General features: G+C 47.0%; 1 protein-coding gene across 6 annotated transcripts in view; it reads left to right on the top strand.

Moving 5' to 3' along the window:
- The first annotated feature begins 365 nt into the window (after positions 1-365).
- CGRRF1 (cell growth regulator with ring finger domain 1) overlaps positions 366-11,606 on the top strand; it is a 29,164-nt gene continuing 17,923 nt past the window's right edge. For all 6 annotated transcript variants that reach the window (XR_014712089.1, XR_014712090.1, XR_014712091.1 and 3 more), the window contains exons 1-4: positions 366-579; positions 9,271-9,410; positions 10,814-10,991; positions 11,190-11,337. Coding sequence is in view for 3 of the 6 variants with exons in the window: in XM_084631374.1 (XP_084487500.1) it covers positions 476-579; positions 9,271-9,410; positions 10,814-10,991; positions 11,190-11,337 (570 nt within the window). In the remaining 3 variants the exon portion in view is untranslated. The remainder of the gene's footprint in view (positions 580-9,270; positions 9,411-10,813; positions 10,992-11,189; positions 11,338-11,606) is intronic.

Below are 11,606 nucleotides of genomic sequence, written 5' to 3'. Positions count from 1 at the left end.
GTCGTGTTTTCACGTGTGCTCCGGGACCCTAAGCACTAGGCAGTGGCTTTTTTTAAAAAATGGAAGCTGAGATTCTCACCTGGTCACTGTACTCCAGCAGCTGGGTCTTTAAGAAAACATCCCCTCAAGGGAGACTCCCAATCCAAGCAGGAGAGCTAGCAACGATTGCACATGCTCCCCTTCCCCCACCCCTCCCGATCATCCCCTTCCCCCACCCCTCCCGATCATCCCCTTGCCCTACCCCTGCGTTCCACCTACCACCCCCTGCCCCGCTCCCGCTCCCGCACCAAACTCAGGGCAGACTAAGGGCAGCAGCTTCAGTGGGGCCTCACGTTCCTAGTGGGCATGCGCAAACGCCATGCACATGCGCAGTAGTGCTGCAGCCGTCAGAGTTGGAACGAGCGCGGCCGGTTGGGAGGTCGGGCGGCTGGTTCCGCTGGCAGCCCGCCCCAAGGTGGGGAGGTCGCGGGGCCCCATGGCTGCCGTGTTCCTGGTGACGCTCTACGAATACTCCCCGCTCTTCTACATCGCTGTGGTGTTTGTCTGCTTCCTGGTCACCAGCGGCCTGGTGCTGGGCTGGTGAGCGCGGGGGCCGGGGGGGCGGGGCTGGTGAGCGCGGGGGCCGGGGGAGGCGGGGCTAGTGAGCGCGGGGGCCGGGGGGCGGGGCTGGTGAGCGCGGGGGCCGGGGGAGGCGGGGCTGGTGAGCGCGGGGGCCGGGGGGGGCGGGGCTGGTGAGCGCGGGGGCCGGGATCGGGCCGGGGGGGCGGGGCTGGTGAGCGCGGGGGCCGGGGGAGGCGGGGCTAGTGAGCGCGGGGGCCGGGGGGCGGGGCTGGTGAGCGCGGGGGCCGGGGGAGGCGGGGCTGGTGAGCGCGGGGGCCGGGGGGGCGGGGCTGGTGAGCGCGGGGGCCGGGGGAGGCGGGGCTGGTGAGCGCGGGGGCCGGGGGGCGGGGCTGGTGAGCGCGGGGGCCGGGGGAGGCGGGGCTAGTGAGCGCGGGGGCCGGGGGGCGGGGCTGGTGAGCGCGGGGGCCGGGGGAGGCGGGGCTGGTGAGCGCGGGGGCCGGGGGAGGCGGGGCTGGTGAGCGCGGGGGCCGGGGGAGGCGGGGCTGGTGAGCGCGGGGGCCGGGGGAGGCGGGGCTGGTGAGCGCGGGGGCCGGGATCGGGCCGGGGCAGGCGGGGCTAGTGAGCGCGGGGGCCGGGATCGGGCCGGGGCAGGCGGGGCTAGTGAGCGCGGGGGCCAGGGGAGGCGGGGCTGGTGAGCGCGGGGGCCGGGATCGGGCCGGGGGGGCGGGGCTGGTGAGCGCGGGGGCCGGGATCGGGCCGGGGGGCCGGGGCTGGTGAGCGCGGGGGCCGGGGGGGGGCGGGGCTGGTGAGCTCGGCGGCCCGGGATAGGACCGGGGGGGCGGGGCCGGTGAGCGTGTTGCCCGGTATCGGGGCTGGGGAGGGGAGCCCGGGGGCAGTGGGAGGCGGGGCCGGGGCTGGCTTAGGCTTAGAGGCCGCCTGAGGCCTGCTGAATGTGGAGAGGGCAGGGAGGGTCCCCTGTTAGAGTTACCCTGCCTGCCTTGGAAAGGGTTCAGCAGCAGTCTTACTACTGTGAGCTACTTTCAGAAACAGTTACCCCTGTTCCCACAGAGATGGGCAACGCCTGCTAGACCCCTCTGTCCACATCTGACAAGACAGGATTGCTTCCTACAGTTCATAGCAATAAATGCAGATCTTAATCAAGTGGTAGGCTGGGATGCGATGCAGTTGCAGCTAATGAGGAATGTGGCCATTCCAGCAGAGCCTAGTCCCTGATGCTCAGTCGGTTCGTCAACTGATAAATGATCAAAAGCGTCTAGGTGGCTGTTGTCTGGAAAGCCATGTTTGCATAGGAAATTTCAGGTTCGGAAACTGACTCAGCATAGATCATAAGAACATAAGAATGGCCGTACTGGGTCAGACCAAGCCCAGTATCCTGTCCTCTGACAGTGGGAATGAACAGACAGGTTATCATGACGGATCCATGCCCTGTCACCCATTCCCAGCTTCTGGCAAACAGAGGCTCGGGACACCATCCCTGCCCATCCTGGCCAATAGCCATTGATGGATCCTGCCTCTTTATTGAATTAACATTGATACCTGTAGTACTGAGTCTCAATATTTTCCTCATCCTTTGAAACCAGTTGCTCTGGTTACTGGTATTGGTACTTTTGGTAGCTTATAAATATGCTGCTTGACTTTTCCTTTAGTGTAATATCCTTTCTATGTTTCAGAGTAACAGCCGTGTTAGTCTGTATTCGCAAAAAGAAAAGGAGTACTTGTGGCACCTTAGAGACTAACCAATTTATTTGAGCATGAGCTTTCGTGAGCTACAGCTCACTTCATCGGATGCATACTGTGGAAACTGCAGAAGACTTTATATACACACAGAGACCATAAAACAATACTTCCTCCCACCCCACTCTCCTGCTGGTAATAGCTTATCTAAAGTGATCAAGTTGGGCCATTTCCAGCGCAAATCCAGGTTTTCTCACCCTCCGCCCCCCCCCCCCCCCAAACTCACTCTCCTGCTGGTAATAGCCCATCCAAAGTGACCACTCTCTTTAAAATGTGTATGATAATCAAGGTGGGCCATTTCCAGCACAAATCCAGGTTTTCTCACCCCCCCACCCCCCTCCAAAAACCACACACACAAACTCACTCTCCTGCTGGTAATAGCTTATCCAAAGTGACCACTCTCCTCACAATGTGTGTGAAAATCAAGGTGGGCCATTTCCAGCACAAATACAGGTTTTCTCACCCCCCCACCCCCTTTTTTTTTTTCAAAAACACACACACACACACAAAAACTCACTCTCCTGCTGGTAATAGCTTATCCAAAGCGACCACTCTCCCTACAATGTGCATGATAATCAAGGTGGGCCATTTCCAGCACAAATCCAGGTTTTCTCACCCCCACCCCCACCCCCATATACACACAAACTCACTCTCCTGCTGGTAATAGCTCATCCAAAGTGACCACTCTCCCTACAGTGTGCATGATAATCAAGGTGGGCCATTTCCAGCTCAAATCCAGGTGTTCTCACACCCCCCACCACACACACACAAACTCACTCTCCTGCTGGCAATAGCTCATCCAAACTGACCACTCTCCTTACAACCTTACACTCTAAGGTGCCACAAGTACTCCCTTTCTATGTTATCACCTCTTATTTAGTAGTTGCTAGTTTAAATACACTTGTAGCATTAATTCCTTTGAGTAGTATGTAAAGTTACCTCTTGATTTCTTTCCCAGTGATTAGAAGCATAAGCTTCTTGTATAACTGGGGTTCTCAAGTATGTTTTCAGATCAAATAATGTTCTCATTTTTGATTAACTCCCCTCGTATTATACTGGTGTAAATGAGAGCAGAATTAGATCCTTCCTTGCTTGCTAGTCAACACTCCAACCTTATTGTGCATCAGAGAATCTGCACAGCAGAGATGCTCCATAAATGTATTGAGTGTGGGAAAAGCTGTCATGGGAACTCTCCTTTTTCTTCCTTGTGGAATCCCTGCCTCATGGATGATACCAATGTTCTAAATGTAACCTGTATTGGGAGAGAATAAGAGATTGATTACAGGGACAGCATTTCTATAGTTGAGTTCTATCCTGCAAACACCACTCTGGTTCCCATCAGTTGTTCTTCAGATCTCCCTTAATGGAAGATGCCAGGTGCTCAGCACTTCTGAAAATCAGGCTTCTTATTTAAGTACACGAATAATGGGGCCTAATTTTAGGAAAATCTTATCTTAAATTGTATAGATTATAACATTTCTGTCACCTTATTAAACATCACAGAATCAACTCTGAGTATAAATCTGTGGTGGTTCTTCTCTTGGGGCATTGCATCATCTGAAGAAATACCTGATGGAAGCCAGGCATTGTGTGTGCACGGGAGGTAGAACACAATTAAGGTGGTGTTTCCTTTTTAACGTTCTCCTTCTCTCCCCCCTGACATGTTAACCGTAGAACACTGTTGTCTGCTTCTCACCTCTTGCACATTCTTGCTCTCTGTTTTTAATATTTTTATAAAAACAGAAGAACTCACAATAGCAAATCACTACTTAAAAATTCCTCAGTGTGTATGTGTGTGCGTGTGTGGAAACATGTCTGCATATCTATGTAAGGGGATTTTGAGTCGCTGTGCTCCTAAGGGCAGCTAATCATCAACAGTGTCCCTCTGCTTTGGCTGCAGTGGGTTTCAATGGCATGGGTTCTTAGCCACTAACTTGTGGTGCTTCCACCTGACTGTTTACAGTAATCAGGAACCGTACCTTACCTCCCTATGTCATTTCGATTATTCATCACCCAGTACTTACTCTTGTGCCTACTCTGATGTCTCATACATATATTCTTCTGACACCTCTCTAATGGATGAATCAACAATCAAAGTACACTTTACCTACAAGGGGAAATATAGAGGAAACATAAAGGGAAGAGGAAGACTGATTTGGACTGGGTACATCTGTAATACCATACAACTGCCAAGTAACACTATCCCCAGGGTGGATTTCCATAGATTCACAAGTCCACTTTGCTCCATACTAGTGGGCTCTGTAATGTGGAGGAACCACATATCTTGATGAGTCATTCTAGGCCTGAAGGCGCTTGAGTGCGGGGAGGCGATGAGGGTGCCGATTTGCTTAGGGAGCTGGCCTCTCTTTGGCAACAACAGGCATTACTCATTGTGGAGAAAGTCTCCACAACATTGGAGGCCTCCTCAATGTTTAAATCCAGTTGGTTGCTCCCAGAATAGTTCAACAAACCCCTTTAAGGGTAACATAGGCAACTCCCCCAGACAAAGGAAGAGATGCCTATCCCCCTTAGGCAGAGCTCTCCTCCTTTCATCCTCCCTCTGATTGGCTCAGTCAGCCTTGTCTGTCATGTCCATTAGTGAGGTGAACACACTGTAGTCTTCCCCGTCTCTCATCTACCCACCAACAAGCTTGGTTCCCTTTTGCATCAGACCCATTAACCCAGGTTACATATATATATATATATATATATAAATAAAATGAAAAATTAGACTTGGAATGAACAAGATGTGCATGAAACTTAAGCAATATCTTGTGATCCTTTGATGTTTTAACGATTACTTGCCCTCTCACCTTTTGTTCATGGTCATCCCTTGCTCTGTTATGTGTGATTTAGGCCCTGATCCTGTAATTAGGTGCATATAGGCAGACTTCTGTACTCACACAGGTTTCCGTTGGCCTCAGCAGGGCTACAAGTGAGTTTGGGAGCTCCCTGCATGTGTTTCATTGCAGAAACAGGATTTAAAATTGTAAACTCAGGGCAGGGAATTGCCACTTTGTTCGTTCTGTAGAGTGCTGTGCATGCCTATGGTGCAATCTAAACAATAAATAATTATTTGGTACAATCTCCTTCCTTTTCTATAATGTTGTTTGTCTCTGTTTTCCAGTCATTTTCAGCAAGCAATCAGCAGTCCCATTTTATGGAGGTGTTCCTGACTAAGCGAGTCAACCTGAGATACACCAACAAAGTATGAACGCTAAGGCTTACGTTTGCAAAAGCATCCACTATCTTTCCATGCCTCCATTTTCATGGCATGCCTGAGACACCTAGGGTCTGATTTTCAGTGGAGCTGAGTACCTGCTTCCCAAAATACTGCCAACAGGAACTGTGGGCGTAACACTCTGAAAAAGACATCCCAAGGGATTTCAAGTTGGGCATTCAAAAGTAGTGGACAGTCTTTGAAAATGTTGGCCTTACTTGTTATGCAGATTTTTGACTCCTGAATTTTCACGTGGCTTCAGTCTAGTGTCACACGAGCAGTATTATAAGGCTTATACTTTTGAAAACAGGGGACAGATCCTTAGCCTGTATAAATTGATGTGGCTCCATTGATTTGAATGGAGCTACATGAGTTTCCACATGTTAAGGATCTGGCCTCTGATAACTGGAATGTCATATTCTAAACTTGATTACGCTCTCTTTACAGTGCTATTGTAACTTCAAATTTAGTATTCATAAGGCTCTTCATTTTCAGTTTTTACTTTCTTTTTAACTGAAAGATTCCCTGGTTTTATGGAAGCCATTATTAGGTTTTTACTACTACCTGAATTTTGGAATGCCAGAACTCCGAGGACTGCGCCAAGAAGAAGCTGTGGAAAAGGTGGAGGAAGGGAAGACACCATCTTCTCACACTGTCTCCTCTACCTCTTCCACTTCTGTGCCCACTCCAGAAGGAGAGATGGTGGCGCAGTAACCAGGACCAGAGTGGGAAGCTTGGTCAGAAGTACTGGAATGACTTGAGCACTAGTGTATATACTGTTGTCAAATCCCCCCCACCCCATATTCATCCATCCTATATGTAAAAGTGGTAATCAGCATTCAAAGCAAATAAGTTAGTGAACTACTTTTTATGCTAAAATGGGTCAAAAATGAAAAACTGTTTACAACTATGTTTCAGAATGTTTTTAAGATTTAAAAAAAAGGAAAAGAAAAGTGTTATTTAGCTAAAAAACTGCAAAGTTAATATTTTGCATTTTTTAAAATATTTTTGCAATCAACACTGATAAATTCCTGGGAAACTTTAAACAAGATAAAAGCTGAAAATGAAGGGCCTTGCATATTCATTACATCTAGTTGTTGATCAACACATTTTTTGCTTTTAGCTTCTGAAAAAACTCTGTACCAGAGGCTTGTTTTTCCATGTCTACTTGTCCTGGTGAATATCTTATTGCTACTGACCAATGAAAAATGCTTCCAAAGGCAAAAAGCTTTTTGCCTTTGGAATCAACCAGGTGGCATAAAACAGCAGGTATATTAAAAAAACAATCATTGAGGAGATTACCTGCAAAATACTAAATCCACCCCACTCAGGGTCAGGACTGCAACTAATGTAAATCAGTATAATACCAATGAAGTCAGTACAGCTATGCTGATTGAGGATTTGGCCCTTTGTGCACAAGTTGAACACTGCTGAATTACCAGGTTACTCAGTTTACTGTAGAAAAAGTGTGAACGTTGCTAACGTAGTGCAGTTAAATGTAAGCTTGGTTGCCAAATATTGTTGTCTCCTTCTATGAGTATGGTCATGAGAGAGCATTTTTATTTAAAAGATGAATGGGTATCGATTTTTCCAGCCTATTAGTCCTCCCTTCTGTGAATATGCACAATCCTGGTGTGCAGGCTAAGGAAGCTAATGGTGGTTAAGCTACTGGGAACCTATCGCTGCTACCAAGAACCATCTTGAGGGGTTTTTTCTTCTTAAAGAGACACTGTCAACCTGAAAATCACACTTCTGTCTGATGTTTTACTTGCTATTGTTCCAAATGACACCTTACGTTCTATAAAACGCTAACAGACTAGAGGAGAAACGAATCTCATTTTAGTTGTCCATTTGCCAGCACTTTGTGTATAGTTCTGCTTCCCCTGTTGTTTTTCGTGGTCCTTCCACACAGCAGCAGAGGAGGGCAATGTTTTTAAAAACGGGACAAACTGGTTGCGAAGCCACAAAAATTCAGACAGGCTCAAAGACAGACCTTGTAGCTGAAACTTTTTTTATCACTTTTTAAAACTGACTAGATTTAAACCGACAGTGTCCCTTTAAGCTTGAGTTGCTTGTATGAGACCCATCTCATTGTGACAGCAAACTATTCTAGCATATTTCATGGAAACAATAAATCTGGGGAAGTTCATACATTTCGTGCCATCCTCATCAGGGGAGTTTTGTTACGCAGGAGCAGGTAAAGCACCCCAAAGAATTCCCCAGGATGTAATATGCTGATGACTGAGGGAATCAACATTGTAAACCCTTTAAAAGGGCCATCGCTTCAGCTTTACAGATAGCAGTGGCGTATGTACTAGGTCATAAATGTTAATGGTGCAGCCGGAGCTAATAAATGACAATATATAAAATGAGGTGACCAAAAAAAAACCTCCCTTCAAGCTATGTCTGCTGCCTCCTTTGTATAAAATCTGGGATAGATGAATATAGAAACAAAACTTCTCCTGTTCAGTTCCTAAAATTGTCTTCTGAATCAGCATAACGATTACAGGACTGCATCCCCAGTCACTTCTAAAGGTGAATTTATCTCTTATCTGAAAACAGGAATGAGTGTGTATCTTGATCTTATGTACATCACGGCTTTCTGTGGCTGGTGCATTTTAAAAGCTGCAGTCAAAGAATATGAAAATCCTGCCTTTTGTATTTGATAGATAGGATCCTCCTGCAGTATTCCCTCTTGGTTCCTTCAGGTTGAATATCATGCTTAACTGTGCCTGTGAGTAAAGATAGGTAGGGAGTTGTGATTTTAAAAAATGGTGGCCAAGGATCCTGACTGATACAAATGACCTCACTTGGCCTGGCATGCCAACCTCAGCCTTGAGGGTCTGATCCAAACCCTGTTGAAATCAATTGGAGCCTCCCCGTTGACTTCTTTGGGCTTTGATTCTGGGCCTGAAGCAGAAACTGAAGTCCCTGACTCAAAGAAACATCTTTATAATCAAGATTAAAATGTTAAACCTGGATCTTGTGGTCCTCATGAATGCAAATCCCAGTGGCTATAACAAAAGCTATATGAATTCAAGGGCTGCAGGATCAGGCTCTAATTTCTTAGTACTGCTGAAAGTACACAGTGCATCAGTAACTTCACTTGCCACTGAGCAGCCACTCCCATAGATCTGGTTTTGGGGAAGTGTAGCTAAAACTTTACCACTAGAGGGCACTAATTATCTTCATTACTTTAGCTCTGCAAAACTTTGAAAAAGAGGGAAAATATTCTCCCTTCAAAAGTTTGTCTGTAACAGGATTCAAAAAGATCTAGATAAATTCATGGAGGACAGGTCCATCAATGACTATTAGCCAGGATCGGCTGAGGTGGTGTCACTAGCCTCTCTTTTCCAACAACTGGGAATGGGCAACAGGGGAGAGATCACTTGATAATTACCTGTTCTGTTCATTCCCTCTGAAGCACCTGCCATTGGCGACTGTCAGAAGACAGGAGACTGGGCTTGATGGACCTTTGGTCTGACCCAGTATGGCCGTTCGTATATTCTGACTAGAATTAAAGATTCCCACTTTTATCACTGTAAAGTACTGTATTGTATGGATCCAGCTTTGATTGACAGCATATACTATGCATGCATCCTAGGAAATATTCTGTAATTCCAAGATGCAGTTCTGTTTGTTGTGTTGCTTGGTATTGACATCTGAAAGGCAGTTCGAACACACTAGCACTAACGCATGCCCACTTATGCATCTGGTTGTTCCATGTTGCTTAGGTTTGGTTGGGATGTTCCTGTGATACTGAGAAATTCAGAAGAAATAGAATCCAGCGTAAGAATATCCAAAAAGCAGATGAGACAAGTGAAGAATCCTTTTGGCCTAGAAATTCCGCATCCTGCTGCAGTTTCCATAACAAGTCAGTGTATTTTTTGGTTAGGTTTTATTGAGTGCCCTTTCCCCACCTATAGCTCCCAGCTCTTACTTTCATGGCCATAACGTGTTCCCTTACACAGTCGCCATAGATATAGCTCTATTGGTGCAGCTTACGGAAACGTTGTGTGTTTTAAAGTGCCACTGTCAATGTTGTGGGGCTCACAAATTAGATTGGGCCCCATGTGGGTGAATTGCAGAGAGGCAGGGGACCTGTGCCCTTCTGCACCAGTTGGGAACAGGGAGCTCAGCTGATAAGCAGCTTTCCACTGCTGCTATTGCAGCTTATGGGCTGCTATAGGAGCCCCTTCATGCCCTTGGCACAAAGTGTTGGGGCAGCTGGATCTATGTAAATGCAATGCCAGGTCCCGGCCCAGCCCCCTTACTCCCAATTTCCTCCCAGAATGGCCTTCCGTATGGCTGTCCACACCAGCCAACGAAGAAAGATATTTGTATGTGCTTGTGATGTAAACCTAAGTGGTGGCTTGCAGTTTGTCTGGGTGTTTTTTTAAAGTGCTGCTTTGTTCAAACATCCAGTACATTCCCGAGCCTCTGCAGAATTCAGGAGATCCTCTCCCAGCCTGTGTCAAAGTCAGGTAGCAAACCTGTAAAACCTTCCTGTAAGCAAATAAAACGCACTGCAGTAATGAGCTCAAGTCTCTTCATCCCTTTTCCCACAACGAGTCTTGGCGTTACAGGGCCAGAATTTCCAGAAGCACTGACAACTCCCGCTCAGGCACCAAAATAATTGATCAGAGTTTCAAAACAGCTCAGCATATTGGGTGTTGGGTGCTTCTGTAAATCTGACCATTATTTGCTGCTTAATGGGAGCTGAGCACCTCTGAAAATCTGTCCCAAGCTGTGGGTGCTGAGTTCTTGAAAGTCTGGCCTACACCTCTTTTTAAAATCTGTCCCTAATGGCTAATTATTGCTGTCTACTGCACTGATAACTAGTGGGGAAAGAAACATGACACATAGTTTTATCCCCACTGTACACACGCAGTAGAGCCTGATTCTTCCATAGAGCACAGGAACATGCTAGGATGCGGGTCTAGTTAAATATCATTTTCCAAACGGCATAGTCTTTGGGGTAAGAGTCATACTCAGCCCCCTAGGAGAGCTAGTACATATAATGCTGTTAGCTGTAAACCTTACCCGGCACGAGGTGCACATGGAATAACAAAAGGTACCTCATGGCCTTCCCCTTTCAAGTGCATGAAACCCACCCTAATTTAAAAAAAAAATCTGGGTACTGGCATTGCTTTCCCTCTGCTGCATTTAAGGAATTACAGCTGGTAAATTCAGGATTCCTGTATACTAGTGAGCTGATGAAGCTTGCATTGTGTAGGATGCATTTTCTGTCCATGTACTTATATGTTGTTCTCTAAGGGGGTATAACACTGACCCCTGATTGTCTGGAAGACTGTATCCTTACATGCTACTGGGGATGCAGTGTTCAAAAACTACACGAAGCTTTGCAGAAACACGTCTATTGCTTCAGAATAAAGACTCCACAGGCACTAGAAGATGCTCTCTACAGCGAATATATCTATCGACAGCAGTATTTGTATCCTTTTATTTAAAAACAATATTTTGACAAACTATGCTAATTTTCTGGCACGGTGAGAATTGAGCCTCATGAGCAGTCTGCAGCTTTTGGCACCGTGTATTTATGAATGAATAAGATTGAGAATACTCTTAGTGCAAGTGCCACATTTGTCTTCAATTGCAGTGACATTGATTGTTTTCCTTTACACAAATAAAGCATTAAAAAAACCAACAAGGAAGAAAAATACTGTCAGTTGCCAGAAGATGCTCAAATTGCAGGCTTTGGCCCAGTGCCTAGATCTCGTTACCCACTGGTAGCTTTGTTGACTTTAGCTGATGAAGAAGACAGAGAACTATACGACATTGTGAGTAATTTTAGAATGTATAGCAGGGCACTGTACTGATGCTTTTGGATGCTTCAGAATGTACGTTAGGACTGAGAAGAAAGACTGGCTTGCTCTTCGCATGTTGGCCAAAAAGAGAATCTAGCCCTCACCTCTGCACCAATGGTGGCTCCCTAAACAGGGGAACCTGGGTGGGCCTGCTGTGCCTGGGGTAGGGATGAATGTATGTGTGGGCCATTCAGGAAGTGCTCACCCTCTGCACAACACAGAGCTCATATTTGTGAAGGTCT

This window comes from Lepidochelys olivacea (assembly GCF_965140295.1).
Source record: "Lepidochelys olivacea isolate rLepOli2 genome assembly, chromosome: 6".
In the NCBI taxonomy this organism is placed as follows: domain Eukaryota; kingdom Metazoa; phylum Chordata; order Testudines; family Cheloniidae; genus Lepidochelys; species Lepidochelys olivacea.
Note: the sequence above shows the minus strand (reverse complement) of the source record. Positions and strands in the feature narration are given on the sequence as shown.